We start from the raw sequence: 16,947 nt of genomic DNA, 5'->3' as shown, positions 1-16,947 counted from the left end.
ACAATATTTACTAGTGGTGGATTTGAGCTGTTACAGATGGTATTAGAGTCAGATAGACGATGTGTCCGTGAGGAGGCTGCGCCTTGAAGGAGGTGGACACAAGACAGTGTGCCAGTAAGGACGCTGGGTCCCGAAGAGGGTGGATTATGGAGTTCCACATCGATTGGAGAAGGGAACGAGTGTTAGTGAGGACGGTGCGTCAGTAAGGACGCTAGGTTTCGAAGAGGGTGGATTATTATAGGGTTCCACGTTGATTGGAGAAAGGAATACTGCTCGGTGTCTTGAAAGAGGGTAGATTGTGGGGCGTGTAATTTGATGAATTTTTCAAATTGGGCTACTAATGAGGTAATTGGGGCCTGTAATTTGTTCTGCTGGGTTGTTTGTTGGGCCTTTGTGGAAATGGTTAATGGGCCTGTTTCGGCCCATTACTGTTTATTTACGTTTTCCGCGTTTCTTCTCTCTCTTCCTTTACACTCAAGTAAGACACTACCAAGAAAGGATCGAAATCATCGTTCCACAGATTCTGGTGAGCGAATTTGATTTTGAGCGCCGAGACCGGTGGAGCTTTTGCCGCTGCGATTTTCAATGCGAGGCGGCGGAATCTTGAGCCGATGAGGAAGTGGAATGATCTTTCCGTGGCAGGTACAAATTTATCTTCGCTTTGCGTTCGTTGCTTGTTTTTCTTCTCTGTTAGATCATCTTGATCAAACCGATATATCTGAGATTGAAACGGCTGCTAGCTTTGAATTCAAACTCGTCTATAGTCGAATTTGGATGTGCATGTCCAAAAGGAGATTTGCACTGCTTCGCACTGTGAAATTCCATGTTCTTCAGCTGCATTTTATGAAACAAAAAATCGTTTAGGGATTTGAATTTGCAGAAAGAATCAAGTTTCCTAGCCGAAGGTTTTAAGTAGAATTAAAAGCTTAGAAGAGACATTGAGTGCAGATGAATTTCTTATTATTGTCGAGGAGAGTTGAGAGTAAGTTGCGTTAGCTAATCTAGGAAATGATCCTGAGTTTATAAGTAAGGAATACATCTTCATTGGTATGAGACCTATTGAAGAAGCCTAAAGCATGAGAGCTTATGTTCAAAGTAGACAATATCATACTACTGTGGAGAATCGTGATTACTAACACACATTTATGGTAACAAAGAAAGGAATTGGGGATTGGTTCCTTTCACTCCCCTGCCTCTGCTTTTCCTCTCTCATCCTCCCACAGGATTCTCAAAGCTATATAGCTTTTCCATACATAAAATTCAAAACGGTGACCAAATGACTACACCAACAACAGCTACAACACCAACCCACACTGCACTATTTTATCCTAATATTGATGGAACTATTATCATATTTCTTGGACATTTTACGGGTGAACATAGTCACCGCACATATTTTTCAAACCATTTTCGTTGATAATGTTTAGTTTAGCTCTAAAAACTAAACTTATGGTTGAAATGCGAGTGTTTATTGTTGTCATATTCCATGTTATTGAGAACGCATGTGTTTGAGACATTGATGAATCATGATATTATGTTGCCTACACTAACCTTGACAACAAAGCCAAGATTTGAAGTCTTTAAAAAGGCGCCTCAAATATTGTTGTAAAGAAAGCTTGAATTTCTACACATTTTCATAATTCAATTCAGTTTGCTCGAACATTAACTTCGAAATGAGGAGGTGTAACCACTTGATTCTCTTCGATAACGATGGAACATGTTAGGATAGAGGAGGAAGACTGGTATTGAGTGTGGGGTTGATTAATTGCGTTAGTTACATTTCCTACTAATTTAATATATATTATATATATAAACAATAATGTATTTACACGTGGCATTATCTGGTAGGGTAAACAAAGATATTAAATTCCCACGTTTTAAAGCTCCAGAGACGCAAAAATACGGTCCCGCCAATTGTGAGCCACCGGCCAAATTGACGGTGCAGATGCACCTGCACGCTCGAGCCATTCACGTAGCCACCATGTCGGTTTCGATAACGTCAAAGTACGGTGCGCCACAATTCCCGGACCCCACGTCACCCGGATTCCGATCCGCGTCCAAATACAAAAAATTTACGTCTAACTTTTATATTTATTGAAATTAGGCAAATTAATTAATTTACGTCTAACTTTTATATTTATTTCCCTAAACTTTTTGAAGGATTATTTTAATTCTTACTTTTTTTTTTATTTTAATTAATGATATCAGAGTCATACGATTAATATCTTTATTGACACGAGACTTTTAAGTGAATTTAAAAATTATAATATCTTTATTGACACGAGACTTTTAAGTGAATTTAAAAATTAAAGCATGAAAGTTTCGGTACCAATTCTAATAATGTCAATTTAGCATAAACTTTTTGATTTATTAGGGAAATTATTATAAATAAAAAATGAAAGGATATTCAAAGAGAGGAAATTAAAAATTAATTTGGAGAGAGAATGAAGAAGTTACCAACTTCCAACGGATAACTATCTACCGCCACTCTTTCAATATTTATTGATATTCCATTAATTCTAATGTGAAAAGGAAAATAATAATAAAATAAAAGGAAATTTAGGCATTAACGATGACCACCAACCCAACAAATTGGGANAAGTGACCGCCTAAATTTTAATTTTTAATTTTTAATTTTTAATTTTTTTTTTGTTTGCTTATTTGAGAGGAACTCCAACTACGGCGCATATAGCTGCTCTTCAATTCCCATATATATATTTGTTCTCATCGGTTACTGTGTTCTTCTCTTCAACGCGCCAAATTGTTCTTTCCTCAATTTCCACTCCAGGTTCGATTCTTTTCCTCTCTTCCTTTTGACCCTTTTTCGTATTTTTTTTTTTTTCTTCTGCGATTTCTGTTCGTTGCGTTTTGCCGTCCAGAAACTGTAGGTAAAGGGAAACGGCATATTCTAGAAGCCATTGTTATTGTGATAATTTCGCTGTTTTTCTTTAGTGTTCGTAAATTGTAATCTGTACGCTAATTGGTTTGCGTGCAGGAGTCAGGTGGTTTTTTGATTTATTTATAAAATTGGGTTATGATCGCTTGCGAGTGTTCTCTAATCGAGAATTTCGGTTGATTCTGTTCGTTTTGCTTTTTATGCGCTTGTTTCGGTGTTTTTTGGTTGGGTTGAGTACTGTACTTGTTAATGGAAGTTTGATGAACTTTGTTTTCGTATTACTTACTTCGAGCGCTCGGTTTATTATCATATTCCGTCTCCTTTCTGGGTTATGATGCTATACTGAATTTTACAGTGTTAGAACTTGAATTTTAGGGTCGCAATGAAACTTAGATTACAACAGCGTTATCATTTATGATGGAGAATTTCATTTACAGTCTATTTGTTGGGTTGATAATCAATGGGAAGTCAATGGAAACTCTCGTAACTGGAACTGGAGTCTCGAATTTTGCAGTTTCATGGCTGCTTATTCAGTCGAGCACATGTGACTGAGTTGCCGTGGGAAGATCGTGAGATGTTCTTATAAGGGTGCATTTCAAGAAGCATATAATGCCACTTGAAAAAAATTGGCTGGTGGATTTTGTATATACCAAAAAGTAGAGTAGTTCTTGGTGATGTTTTGATGAGAAGAAGAATAGCTCATCATCAATTGCATACAAGATATGAAAAAAAATGCCAGTAGGCCATTGCTGTCCAATTCTTGAGTGAGCTTGGTGTGAAAATACCTAGGGAATAGTTGCTAGGGTTGATTAATATTTCTGTGAATGAAAGGAGTTTGTCAACCTTGATATATCTTGGTGAACATCTCAGTATGAGGCTGAGTATTTGGGAGGAATGTGCCTTTAAGAATCTAAGATTGGCGCCAATGGAGGAACTATGAATGAAGAATTCATAGACTTAGATTAGAAAAATAAAGCTCATTTTAGAACTTGTTGCTTTATATCATCCATACTAATTGATGTGGTGGAGAGGTATTTTGTGAGATCCCATATTGGTTGGGGAGGAGAACAAAGCATTATTTATAAGGGTGTGGAAACCTCTCCCTAACAGACACGTTTTAAAAACCTTGAGGAGAAGCTCGGAAGGGAAAGTCCAAAGAGGACGATATATGCTAGTGGTGGGCTTGGGTTGTTACAAATGGTATCAGAGTCAGACACCGGGCGATGTGCTAGCGAGGAGGCAAGCTCCGAAGGGGGGTGGACACGAGGCGGTGTGTCAGCAAGGACGCTGAGCCTCGAAATGGGGTAGATTGTGAGATTTCATATCGGTTGGGAGGAGATATTTCATATAATATAATTCGGTTGGGGAGGAGATAATACTTTTCTATCCTAATTGGCGTTCTAATTCATGAATCGCGATGAAGTCTGATTACTATGTAATGTCATTATATATTACTCTTCTTACTTGTATATGAGAGATTAAAAGAATAATTTTAATAATTCCTTGTGTTCTTCAATCAAATGATATCACACCATTTGACAGAAGCAATTGTAAAATCAAATTTGACTAGTCTATTATTAAAGTTTCATCTGTTATTGATCTTGATTTGGCAGAAAACTTACTTGGTTTATTTCTCAAACTCAGTTCTGATTCTTGCTTCGGCCTTCACAATGTCGAGTGTGGAGGAGCCACTTGGTCTTGACAAATTGCCAAGCATGAGTACAATTGATCGGATACAGAGATTTTCCTCTGGTGCTTGCCGACCTATAGGAGACGACATAGGAATGGGGATCTGCTGGATTGAAGGAGGGAGAAGTAGCTTATCCAATAGTTGCAGGTAATCAGAATATTAATCTCTTTTCTTAAGAAAATAATCATTCTTGATTTTTCAGTTTGCTTTTGCATATTTGCTTGTGCAATTCTTGTTGATCTGGGCTGGATATTGATCANAGATAATACTTTTCTATCCTAATTGGCGTTCTAATTCATGAATCGCGATGAAGTCTGATTACTATGTAATGTCATTATATATTACTCTTCTTACTTGTATATGAGAGATTAAAAGAATAATTTTAATAATTCCTTGTGTTCTTCAATCAAATGATATCACACCATTTGACAGAAGCAATTGTAAAATCAAATTTGACTAGTCTATTATTAAAGTTTCATCTGTTATTGATCTTGATTTGGCAGAAAACTTACTTGGTTTATTTCTCAAACTCAGTTCTGATTCTTGCTTCGGCCTTCACAATGTCGAGTGTGGAGGAGCCACTTGGTCTTGACAAATTGCCAAGCATGAGTACAATTGATCGGATACAGAGATTTTCCTCTGGTGCTTGCCGACCTATAGGAGACGACATAGGAATGGGGATCTGCTGGATTGAAGGAGGGAGAAGTAGCTTATCCAATAGTTGCAGGTAATCAGAATATTAATCTCTTTTCTTAAGAAAATAATCATTCTTGATTTTTCAGTTTGCTTTTGCATATTTGCTTGTGCAATTCTTGTTGATCTGGGCTGGATATTGATTGTCATTTACTTATTTCTTACTAGATTGTCATTTTTATGCTTCTTCTTCTTCATTATTATGATCATTATTTTAAATCTCTTTCAACAGGGAATATGATGAGGATGCTAGAGAGACGTTTCCATGGAGAAGACATAGGAAAGAGACATCCCAAAATGGCTCTGTCAATAAGAGGACAATGAGCATAGGCTCGAAAAAGTTTGTAACTGGAGATTTTTGTGATTCCCACTGTTCATCAGGTCCTGAATACCAGACTGAGAGTAGTAGCCACCATATGCAGAACATGACAAATAAGGTGATTTAGTAACAGTCCTTTTAGAATCTTGAAATGTTCTACAACTAATTGAGAGGCGTTTCCTTCCAATTCATTTGTTTTACCTGTCTGCAGCCAACACTCCTATCCCTTTTTAATTGTGTTTCTTGCTCTACCTGGTACCTATCATATTCTAGACACTTAACCAACTTTCATAAGATGATATATATGGTGGTCTATGGAATCTCTCTCTTAGCGTGTGGCCTGTTCTGATCTGATGATCTTGTTTTGAATGTGGGCTTGCAGTTTTGGAATGGTATGCCAAAGTTTGTGAAGATAGTTGAAGTGGGTCCAAGAGATGGACTTCAAAATGAGAAGGATATGGTACCAACATCTGTAAAGGTTGAATTGATCCATAGACTAGTATCTTCAGGATTGCCTGTGGTTGAGGCTACCAGTTTTGTATCACCTACACGGGTGCCTCAGGTAATTTTTGTACAAGCTCCCTTTGACCTTTTTTAACCATATTTCTAAATGATATAGAAAATTGAAAACTTTTTGTCTTTTTTGAGCTTAATATTCAGTAAGACAGCAAAAAAGTTCAGAACACCAAATTGTACCCTTTCTACTTTAGTGGNAATTTTAATAATTCCTTGTGTTCTTCAATCAAATGATATCACACCATTTGACAGAAGCAATTGTAAAATCAAATTTGACTAGTCTATTATTAAAGTTTCATCTGTTATTGATCTTGATTTGGCAGAAAACTTACTTGGTTTATTTCTCAAACTCAGTTCTGATTCTTGCTTCGGCCTTCACAATGTCGAGTGTGGAGGAGCCACTTGGTCTTGACAAATTGCCAAGCATGAGTACAATTGATCGGATACAGAGATTTTCCTCTGGTGCTTGCCGACCTATAGGAGACGACATAGGAATGGGGATCTGCTGGATTGAAGGAGGGAGAAGTAGCTTATCCAATAGTTGCAGGTAATCAGAATATTAATCTCTTTTCTTAAGAAAATAATCATTCTTGATTTTTCAGTTTGCTTTTGCATATTTGCTTGTGCAATTCTTGTTGATCTGGGCTGGATATTGATTGTCATTTACTTATTTCTTACTAGATTGTCATTTTTATGCTTCTTCTTCTTCATTATTATGATCATTATTTTAAATCTCTTTCAACAGGGAATATGATGAGGATGCTAGAGAGACGTTTCCATGGAGAAGACATAGGAAAGAGACATCCCAAAATGGCTCTGTCAATAAGAGGACAATGAGCATAGGCTCGAAAAAGTTTGTAACTGGAGATTTTTGTGATTCCCACTGTTCATCAGGTCCTGAATACCAGACTGAGAGTAGTAGCCACCATATGCAGAACATGACAAATAAGGTGATTTAGTAACAGTCCTTTTAGAATCTTGAAATGTTCTACAACTAATTGAGAGGCGTTTCCTTCCAATTCATTTGTTTTACCTGTCTGCAGCCAACACTCCTATCCCTTTTTAATTGTGTTTCTTGCTCTACCTGGTACCTATCATATTCTAGACACTTAACCAACTTTCATAAGACGATATATATGGTGGTCTATGGAATCTCTCTCTTAGCGTGTGGCCTGTTCTGATCTGATGATCTTGTTTTGAATGTGGGCTTGCAGTTTTGGAATGGTATGCCAAAGTTTGTGAAGATAGTTGAAGTGGGTCCAAGAGATGGACTTCAAAATGAGAAGGATATGGTACCAACATCTGTAAAGGTTGAATTGATCCATAGACTAGTATCTTCAGGATTGCCTGTGGTTGAGGCTACCAGTTTTGTATCACCTACACGGGTGCCTCAGGTAATTTTTGTACAAGCTCCCTTTGACCTTTTTTAACCATATTTCTAAATGACATAGAAAATTGAAAACTTTTTGTCTTTTTTGAGCTGAATATTCAGTAAGACAGCAAAAAAGTTCAGAACACCAAATTGTACCCTTTCTACTTCAGTGCTTTTGGCTTTACTGTTTATTACACCCTGATTGCTTTTGAGACGAACTAATGTATTCTTTGTCCAGTTATCTGATGCAACCGAAGTGATGGAAGGCGTTCGTAATTTGGAAGGTGTCAGATTGCCAGTGTTAACACCTAATATGAAAGTAGCTCATCTTCTAAAACAATGTTGATTCTTTTTAAGAACATTGACAGAATGAATCCTCTGGTCTAAAACTTCACCTTCTTCCAGGGGTTTCGTGCTGCTGTGGCGGCTGGAGCAAAGGAAGTGGCAGTCTTTGCATCAGCCTCTGAATCATTTTCAAAATCCAACATCAATTGTAGCATTGAAGAAAGTCTTGATCGTTATCGTGCTGTAACTTCTGCTGCAAAAGAGCTTGGAATCCCTGTTCGAGGGTATGCCTCCATAAATATCGAATTTGACATTTTCTGTCTTCTCTTCTCTATCAGGGTTTACAATGAACGATTCTATGATAGTAATAATGATTTCGAGAAAAGAAATAAGGGTTTCAAGATGAAAGAAAAAGAACTTTACTGATTCAGGCACGTTTTGATAATAATTCATGTCACAAGCCCAAATCAGTATCGTTTGTTTTCTTCATCGTCATGGCCTTAGAATCCATCTCTTTGATTATAAAAAGGAAAATCAGCCAGTATACGTTAGTTTAAAACAAGTTGAATAGTGTAGCTGAATTCATTATTATGTCAACAAGGCTTAACTCCAACCATGAGTGACGGTTTGTAGAATTGTGTGAGATCCCACATCGGTTAGAGAAGGAAACGAAACATTTCTTATAAGGGTGTGGAAACCTATAACTAATTGGGTATGGATTTGAATAGGTATGTATCATGCGTTGTTGGGTGTCCAACAGAAGGAGCAATTCCACCATACAAAGTGGCTTATGTAGCAAAACAGCTTTATGATATGGGTTGCTTCGAGATTTCTCTTGGGGACACCATTGGAGTTGCCACGCCTGGTAACAATTTTGAAATTAATTCAAAACAGAAATTGAAAACGAGTGATTCAAACATCCCTTCATCTTCTGGTGTTACAGGGAGTGTTGTTCAGATGCTTGAAGCTGTAATGGCTGTGGTTCCTGTCGACAAGCTTGCAGTCCACTTCCATGACACTTACGGCCAATCACTTCCAAATATCTTAGTATCCCTCCAAGTAAGGCCAGCAAATTGCTTCACAAGCTTGCAATAGCTTAGCCTAAGATTCATTTGAGCCAACAACTTTAACCATGAACTGATGTTTTANCGAGAAAAGAAATAAGGGTTTCAAGATGAAAGAAAAAGAACTTTACTGATTCAGGCACGTTTTGATAATAATTCATGTCACAAGCCCAAATCAGTATCGTTTGTTTTCTTCATCGTCATGGCCTTAGAATCCATCTCTTTGATTATAAAAAGGAAAATCAGCCAGTATACGTTAGTTTAAAACAAGTTGAATAGTGTAGCTGAATTCATTATTATGTCAACAAGGCTTAACTCCAACCATGAGTGACGGTTTGTAGAATTGTGTGAGATCCCACATCGGTTAGAGAAGGAAACGAAACATTTCTTATAAGGGTGTGGAAACCTATAACTAATTGGGTATGGATTTGAATAGGTATGTATCATGCGTTGTTGGGTGTCCAACAGAAGGAGCAATTCCACCATACAAAGTGGCTTATGTAGCAAAACAGCTTTATGATATGGGTTGCTTCGAGATTTCTCTTGGGGACACCATTGGAGTTGCCACGCCTGGTAACAATTTTGAAATTAATTCAAAACAGAAATTGAAAACGAGTGATTCAAACATCCCTTCATCTTCTGGTGTTACAGGGAGTGTTGTTCAGATGCTTGAAGCTGTAATGGCTGTGGTTCCTGTCGACAAGCTTGCAGTCCACTTCCATGACACTTACGGCCAATCACTTCCAAATATTTTAGTATCCCTCCAAGTAAGGCCTCTTGCAATAGCTTAGCCTATGATTCATTTGAGCCAACAACTTCAACCATGAACTGATGTTTTGAATGTCTTGAACGTTTTGAACAGATGGGGATTAGCACAATAGATTCCTCTGTTGCAGGCTTGGGTGGATGCCCTTATGCAAAAGGAGCATCAGGGAATGTTGCAACTGAGGATGTGTTGTACATGCTCCATGGACTTGGTATAAAAACCAATGTAGATTTGGCAAAGGTCATATCTGCTGGGAATTTCATCAATAACCATTTGGGGCGGCCATCGGGTTCGAAGACCGCCGTTGCCTTGAGTCGTGTCGCAGCCGATGCTTCCAAGATTGAACAAGATTGAACAAGTAAAGAAGAGTTTCACTTCAAGAAACTTTCTAATAGTATGTGTTGTGTCTTATCTGGCTGAATTATGCAGCCATATACCAGATCTCAAATATAACTATCATGTGCCATTTAAGCAGAAAGTTTATGGATCTGAATCCCCTACATAATTTGAAGAGGATTTAGTTTATTGCTACAGTTATTTAAACTGGATTTCATNTTAAGCAGAAAGTTTATGGATCTGAATCCCCTACATAATTTGAGGAGGATTTAGTTTATTACTACAGTTATTTAAACTGGATTTCACAGACAGACTTGACCATCATGAATGCAATCATTAAACTTATAACAGTGTTCTTTCAAGTGTGTTTGAGTGAATATCAAGAAATGTGGAAAAGCAAATCTATTAGAAATATTTATATAAAGTGGAAAATCCAATGTCTGTGAACGACAGTGACTGAAAATCCCTTGAAAACAAAACTTATCTGTTCTTCCAAATCCTTGTTGGTAATTGAATTCACATCAGACTCTTGCAAAACGTGGTTTATGGAGGCAAAATGATATATGAAATGGGAGACGCATGCAGCAGAAAATTGTACTATTCTGGGGAACTGAATGACTCCAGAAAGCTTCGAGCAGCATCCAAACTCAGTTCTTCATTAACCTGTAGTCAATTTGATTATATAGTTTTCGTTCTAATGTCATTGGGAAGGGGAAAAAAGAAGCAAAAATGTAACTTCATGACATCTTCAGAAAGACATACAAGTTTATTGTGTATCTGTTGAAATGAGTTGCAGAACCTCTCTGCTTCAACCTTGCCGACCTGCATGGAATGAACGAGCCAAAGAAGTTGTTTGACATAAATTAAACATTGTTCTTCTTACATTCACACTAAATAAACAATGAAATGCTTCATAAGGATGGTTTGAGAAATCCAGGTATTTGCATTTGATTTTAAGATCTGTTCATTTGCATTCAACGATTTAACAAAATCAGAAATTGGATATACACACACGACTTTTTCAGCACCTTGAAGCATTAGACGAATTCGAGTGTTGAAAAGGCACGACAATAATATATGTAGGCGGACAATTTTGTTCAACTGCCATTTTATGATATGATATAGATTGTAACTAATGAATAATAAACTTAATCATGACGACTTGTAACAGAAAAGGATAGCCGAGTAGCTCTAGGAGGTTTATCCCCTAATTTGGACTAAAATCCTTGGTCGCAGCCCCAACATTTAGGTCCCAAATGATAATCATACATCAAAAAGAAATCGAAGCTCATACCTTCTGCTCAACAGCTAACTTTAGCTTCATCCAGAACTCACCTGTTAGCAATCATCCAAAGAATATGATATTAGGCTCTATTTGAGTACTAGGAAAAATAGGAAGCCTTTCTTGTCTGGACCATTGAATAGATACTTTTTCTCAAACCAGGAAGGATAGCTTCATAGGTGATTTTAAGAACAGGTATATGATCTACTAGAAAAGATAGCGTCAAGGCGAAATTACTATGCTAGGTACGAAGAAATTTCAACATGGTTACTTAAAGCAAATCCAAACATATTTTAAAACCTTTTTTTTTTTTTAAGAAATAGTCTGAGATAGATTAAAAAAAATTATATTTTCAAGATAAAATACCATGTAGGTCGGGTGGTTGATCCTTTGATTTCTCTCCATCTTCATTCCATGCCTCCTGCCATTCACTTACCTATGAACAATTGGCAGCATTCTGAATTTAATGAACCAGCAATGAGAATATGGAAAAAGGACAGGAGGTAAGGGAAAAGCATTTGCTTAACCTCACTCTTGGATTGCTTGAATGTTGACTGTCTGGTTAAATCTGACTCCGCCTGAAAATTGTATGAGAATTTTAACAAACTCGAGGGATGCCCATGCTACTAATAGTTGTAACATACTCTTCATGGGAACAGGAAGAATTTAAAATTTTAGTTCATAGCGTTGTATGCATATCATTCAAGAAACATTTTTGAACTTCATATAAGACTCAGCATAAGTGGCTGAAGTTGAACTAAAAACATTCCTATTCTCAAACACTGCAAAAGAAATGATATCACAGCCAGTCTTCTAGAAATCCAGGCCAATGGATCTCCCTCCCAATTATAAGTGCAAACTATAGTAATTTAGAGTCATCATTTCTTTTAGAAATAAGATAAATTGATTTTTTTTTTAACAACCACCAAGGTTTGAACCCTTGTAGATACACACAAACTAAGAAACAACTTTTGCACCATGTAAAGTGTACACAAGGAGTAGGACCAAAAAAAATAGCTCTCTGTTTTTCGTCTAAGACTTGACCCATCCATTACAAACAACATGTGTATCACTGACAAGTTTATAAGAGTCCATCAGGTTGTACTGCAACATCTATCAGTGTGCATATATGCTTCTAAGAGATATCTCATCCTTCCATGCAAAAAATTTCCTTTGGCACAATATTACTTTTTAGTTCAACAACATATGAGGGTGAGAATTTGAACTGGCCTTCGAGCTATGTCAGGTTGGTATTTTGGCACAATATAATTGAACTACTGAAGAGTGAAAATAACCTAAAGCTTCAATAATAGAGCTAAACCATCGAGGTTTCAAGCTTTGGTACTTGTGGTTCTATAATCAATATAAAAAGTTAAGCCAATATTACAAGAAAAATTAGAGAAACTGCTATAGATCAAATGGAACATAGCTCATATCCAAGAAATCATGGTCGTATTTCATCAGCTCAAAAAACCAAACCAGTTTGTAACCCCAATAGCATCTCCATTAATTCAATTAGCAGTAATCAATTCATGCATAGCTGTTCTTCGAAAGGTAACTCTGCCTAACGGTGGAAAAACGCATCTCTTCTATAGATTTCAAATACATAAATACCATCGGCCAAATAATGCCTGGAGAATTTAGTTCAATCAACTATTTACCAAATATCTTCACCAACTTGCGCCAATATCTTGCATTAAATCAAAGAGAAGAAGGGCACCGACAGACCTAATTCAAGAAGAGATTTATTCAAATGATGTTGATCCAACAACTAACAAGAATACCCCCAATCCGTCCTAATTGTCGGTGGCTAGTGAGTTGCGACCAATGAATCACAACATTCTAGCGGGAAGAAGATCTAGAAAAATTGAAAGCGAAATAGAGAAGTCATAGCATTACAGTCGTTAACAAAGAACAGGGTAGCAATGGAATACATAGCATTGAATGATCAAGAAATTTGTAATTCCAAAAAAGACAGATATATGAGAAAGAGATGAAGAGTACGTGAAAATCTGGAGATCGAACAACGGGAAATAATTGAAGAAGGCGACGAAATTCGAACTCGTCCATGATCGTCCTAGGATCTATGCGACGTCGAAATGAGCTTTTAATACCTTACGCTCAGGAAAATTCGGTTCAAACTCAGAGGCTCTTCAAGAATCAGATTTCTCAAAAACTGCCTTAGGGTAATTCTTCATTTCTTGTTAGACCGGAAAAGAATGTCTTCCGAAAATTACAAAATTTACAATTTAACATTTTAAAAAATAATAATTAATAAATCCTTTATTTTCTTTTTCAGTATTTTAAAAAATTAACACGACCATCACACACAAAATTAAAAATTTAAATTGTTTAAGTTTAATACACTTTTTTTTTAAAAAAAATTTAATACATAATTATTTTTTAAAAAATTTAAATATGCTTTCAGTCTACACAAAATTATTACAAATACTTTTTTAATTTCAGAGGAATTTAAGAATCAAATTAAAATAGATTTCAAAATTAAGACTCAAAAATAAAATATTATATAGAATGAAGTTAGAAATTATTTAGTCATGGACTTTGGGGGAGTTTTAAGAATCAAACCTAAAATAGATTTCAAAATTTAGACATCAAAAATAAAAAATAAAATATTATATAGAATGAAGTTAGAAAATTTTCAGGCATGGACGAGAGTTCAAATTTCGTATAATTTTTGTTAGATGAACACGAATCTCTACAATGGTATGATATTGTCCACTTTGAGCATGAGCTTAAATGACTTTGTTTTGAGCTTCCACAAGAAGTCTCACACTAATGAAGTTAGTATTCTTTGTTTATAAACTCATGATCATTCTCTTCATTAGTATTCTTTGTTTATAAACTCATGATCATTCTCTAAATTAGCTGATGTGTGATGTTCAAGATTTTACACTACTCGGGCTCGTTTTCAATTAATTAATTTAGAGTAATTAAATTAGTTTTCATTCATTTTTAGTTATATCACATGATAATTATTTTAAATTAAAGGATTGAAAATTACTATCAACAATAAAAGTGAACATGATCCAATTTGAGCAAAAGTATAATATTTTGAAATTTATAAACCAAATTACTATCAACAAATATATTTTTTTTCCTGAAGTAAACGTTTGAATATTTAAACAAACGTTTATTAGAGATTAAAGAGGGAAAATGCAAAACAAAACAATTAAAATAGTTTCACTAACAATTATATAAAGCCATTATTACAGATATATTTTGTATTAAATGCACAAAAGAGGGTAGAAAATCCTAAATAAAACCTATATGTATATATGTATATATATATATATATATATATAAAGCTAACTATATATCACCTGATATCCGAGTAAAAAGACCCATATTATTTGAATATTAAAAACAGCAATAATTAAATAAAAAAATCGATAAAAGTAAAAACAAAATCACTCTGTAAAAAGAAATATGCAAGCAGTACCAACTAACAAGAAGAAAAACTCGTTAAACTTGAAGTGAAGCGACACTAGCGAAATGGAACCTGAACTTTCCTTCTTGTCGCTATCATTATCAGCGACGTCGTTTCTGGGATTGTCGAAACTGGAAGGGACGATGGTGTCGGGTGCTGATTCGGTTCGGTCGCCCGAGTCGGGAACTACCGGAGCTGGAGCTTCGTCGGAAGAGTCTCCCAAGCTCTTCGGAAGGCCCTGTCCATGAGTGACATTTATTTTGAAATGTTGCCCATTTTGGCATTGTTCACCGTCGTAGTGCCCGGAGAAGAAATAGTTGGCCCCTTCTTTCACCAGCGGCACGGCCACCGTCACAGCGTGAGGAGTGGTCGCGGATGGGTCGGCGGCGGACCATTCCGTCGTGTCGTCTTCCGATGCGTCGTCATAGTCGCAAAGGTTGTATGTAGTGAAATTGTAAGTTTGCACAACTGAGTGATTGTTGTCCGTGTTGAAAACTGCAAAATAAATATCCCAACATTTTTTTAAATTATTTTCAATCCTCAAATTTATTAAATTTCTAAAATTGAGCAACAGTATATCAACATCACAAGTCTAATTTCTAAATTATACTACAAAGTTCAAATACAAATTTAATAGAACAAATATTTTTTAAACAATGTTAATTTGTTAAGGATCTATAAAACATAAATTTATTGACTATTAAACTTAATTATAAATTATAAAAATAAAATAGGCCACAAAATTTTAGGGGCTTANCAAAGTTCAAATACAAATTTAATAGAACAAATATTTTTTAAACAATTTTAATTTGTTAAGGATCTATAAAACATAAATTTATTGACTACTAAACTTAATTATAAATTATAAAAATAAAATAGGCCACAAAATTTTAGGGGCTTAACAGTTAACAGCTTTACAACAAAGCGGCACATGGATGAACACGGCCGACAATTCTCAAACCAACCAATCATACGAGAACACGTGTCACACAGTACAGTAGTAAGAATACAGTTGCGTGCATGGTGGAAAACTTGGGAGAAAAAGAGAGAAGAAAGGAAACGCACAAGACACCGTCATGTTAGTTCAGCTGTCAAAACCTTCTTGGTATGTACGGCTAGTGCCTTTTTATTTATTTTTTTATTATTTTTTTTTTTTTTTAGCTTCGGGCTGGATAAGGAGCTCCATCTATTATTGAACTTTCCCCTTTCAATCATTGACTATCCTAAACTAACCTAAAACGACGCTCCCATTTCCAGAAGAAGCTATGTTTTCATGGGGCTCTTTCAAGTAAAAGCAACGAAAAATGAAAATTCAATTTATTATTTATATTTAGAATATAATGTTCATAAATCGACCTTAAAAGGAAGTTATGAAATCTATTTACATTAAGATTGGTTGGTTCAATATGTTTGCGATTCGTAATCACATTATTATTATTGTTTTTCTATAATATTGGCTTACATGAGGGGAATTATTCAAATCTATGATTTAGAGCGGCTAAGTTTTTCACTGGTAGAGTATGAATTAGGTCGAAATGACGTCCTTAAAGTCAATTTTGTTCAATTTTTACTTAATTAAAGTTATCGAAGACTGGAATCGATTCATTGAAACAAAAATACAGACAAAAAAACTAGAGAGATGAAAATATCAGAAGATCGCAGATGGACCACACATTTACTCTGGAAAACGATAAAACGAGAAGGAAACAGGACAAATTTGCAAGTCATAACGAAGAAGATTCTAAACACGATCAAGCGAAGACGGAAATCGAATCGTACGAGTTTTTCGAAAATCGAGAAGCGAGAGATCCGAAATTCCGAGTTTGCGTAACGATAAATCGAAAATCAAAATCATAAACTAAACAGAGAGAGCGAAGAGGAAAAATAATCAGAACTTACTTAGAAAATCGCCGAGGCTGAAGGTCTTGCCAACGGTCCAGTTCTGGTAATCGACGGCAGGTTTCTCCAATTCATCGAACCAACCGAGGGAATCACCGACGGTGTAGTTCTGGTAGGCGTTAACGAGAGATCGGCCGGAAAGGGAGAGGAAAATGAGGACGAGAAGGAAGGGAGACGGAAGAAGATCGGCTCTGTACTTCCTCTGTTCCATTAATTCTTCTAGGGATTCGTGAACTGGAAACCGAGAGAGATTTTGGCTCTGCCAGAGGGATGTATGTAGTCTAGTGAAAAATCATGCTTGGCCTGTGATGCCAGCTATATACTCTCTTCGCAATTTACTAATATGCCCCTCATTTTCGCACTAATTACACCAACTCTAAG

General features: G+C 36.0%; 3 protein-coding genes across 6 annotated transcripts; 1 reads left to right on the top strand and 2 right to left on the bottom strand.

The window, feature by feature from the left end:
* The first annotated feature begins 506 nt into the window (after window positions 1–506).
* LOC111794571 (hydroxymethylglutaryl-CoA lyase, mitochondrial-like) lies at window positions 507–10,155 on the top strand. Of its 4 annotated transcripts, XM_023676611.1 has the most exons (10): window positions 507–642; window positions 2,669–2,788; window positions 4,541–4,733; window positions 5,512–5,716; window positions 5,981–6,160; window positions 7,725–7,805; window positions 7,892–8,055; window positions 8,500–8,636; window positions 8,715–8,830; window positions 9,698–10,155. In XM_023676611.1, the coding sequence occupies exons 1-10, from the start codon at window positions 612–614 to the stop codon at window positions 9,953–9,955; spliced, it is 1,485 nt and encodes a 494-aa protein (XP_023532379.1). In that variant the 5' UTR covers window positions 507–611; the 3' UTR covers window positions 9,956–10,155. The 4 variants fall into 4 exon arrangements, with proteins under 4 accessions (XP_023532379.1, XP_023532382.1, XP_023532381.1 ...); XM_023676614.1 differs by lacking the exon at window positions 2,669–2,788; XM_023676613.1 differs by lacking the exons at window positions 507–642; window positions 2,669–2,788; window positions 4,541–4,733 and adding an exon at window positions 5,090–5,313.
* A 36-nt stretch (window positions 10,156–10,191) lies between these two features.
* LOC111794573 lies at window positions 10,192–13,445 on the bottom strand. Its single transcript, XM_023676616.1, has 6 exons — window positions 13,224–13,445; window positions 11,747–11,797; window positions 11,586–11,655; window positions 11,232–11,272; window positions 10,700–10,759; window positions 10,192–10,600 (listed from the first exon to the last, which is right to left on the bottom strand). The coding sequence occupies exons 1-6, from the start codon at window positions 13,287–13,289 to the stop codon at window positions 10,535–10,537; spliced, it is 354 nt and encodes a 117-aa protein (XP_023532384.1). The 5' UTR covers window positions 13,290–13,445; the 3' UTR covers window positions 10,192–10,534.
* A 963-nt stretch (window positions 13,446–14,408) lies between these two features.
* LOC111794815 (cucumber peeling cupredoxin-like) lies at window positions 14,409–16,845 on the bottom strand. The gene is made up of 2 exons (XM_023676967.1): window positions 16,567–16,845; window positions 14,409–15,162 (listed from the first exon to the last, which is right to left on the bottom strand). The coding sequence occupies exons 1-2, from the start codon at window positions 16,775–16,777 to the stop codon at window positions 14,648–14,650; spliced, it is 726 nt and encodes a 241-aa protein (XP_023532735.1). The 5' UTR covers window positions 16,778–16,845; the 3' UTR covers window positions 14,409–14,647.
* Window positions 16,846–16,947: the final 102 nt, after the last annotated feature.

This window comes from Cucurbita pepo, chromosome LG05, assembly GCF_002806865.2.
Source record: "Cucurbita pepo subsp. pepo cultivar mu-cu-16 chromosome LG05, ASM280686v2, whole genome shotgun sequence".
In the NCBI taxonomy this organism is placed as follows: domain Eukaryota; kingdom Viridiplantae; phylum Streptophyta; class Magnoliopsida; order Cucurbitales; family Cucurbitaceae; genus Cucurbita; species Cucurbita pepo.
This window is presented reverse-complemented; position numbering and strand designations above follow the sequence as displayed.

Bases quoted from the DNA above. Each gene is read 5' to 3' on its own strand.
- LOC111794571 (XM_023676611.1), top strand. From the start codon at position 612: ATGAGGAAGTGGAATGATCTTTCCGTGGCAG. The intron at 643-2,668 runs GTACAAATTTAT...CTTATTTGAGAG, and splicing joins GAATGATCTTTCCGTGGCAG to GAACTCCAACTACGGCGCAT. The intron at 8,637-8,714 runs GTAACAATTTTG...CTGGTGTTACAG, and splicing joins CATTGGAGTTGCCACGCCTG to GGAGTGTTGTTCAGATGCTT.
- LOC111794573 (XM_023676616.1), bottom strand. From the start codon at position 13,289: ATGGACGAGTTCGAATTTCGTCGCCTTCTTCAATTATTTCCCGTTGTT. The intron at 11,656-11,746 runs GTTAAGCAAATG...AATTGTTCATAG, and splicing joins TCAAGCAATCCAAGAGTGAG to GTAAGTGAATGGCAGGAGGC. The intron at 11,273-11,585 runs GTATTTTATCTT...GATTGCTAACAG, and splicing joins TCAACCACCCGACCTACATG to GTGAGTTCTGGATGAAGCTA.
- LOC111794815 (XM_023676967.1), bottom strand. From the start codon at position 16,777: ATGGAACAGAGGAAGTACAGAGCCGATCTTCTTCCGTCTCCCTTCCTT. The intron at 15,163-16,566 runs GTAAGTTCTGAT...TTTATTTTGCAG, and splicing joins CAGCCTCGGCGATTTTCTAA to TTTTCAACACGGACAACAAT.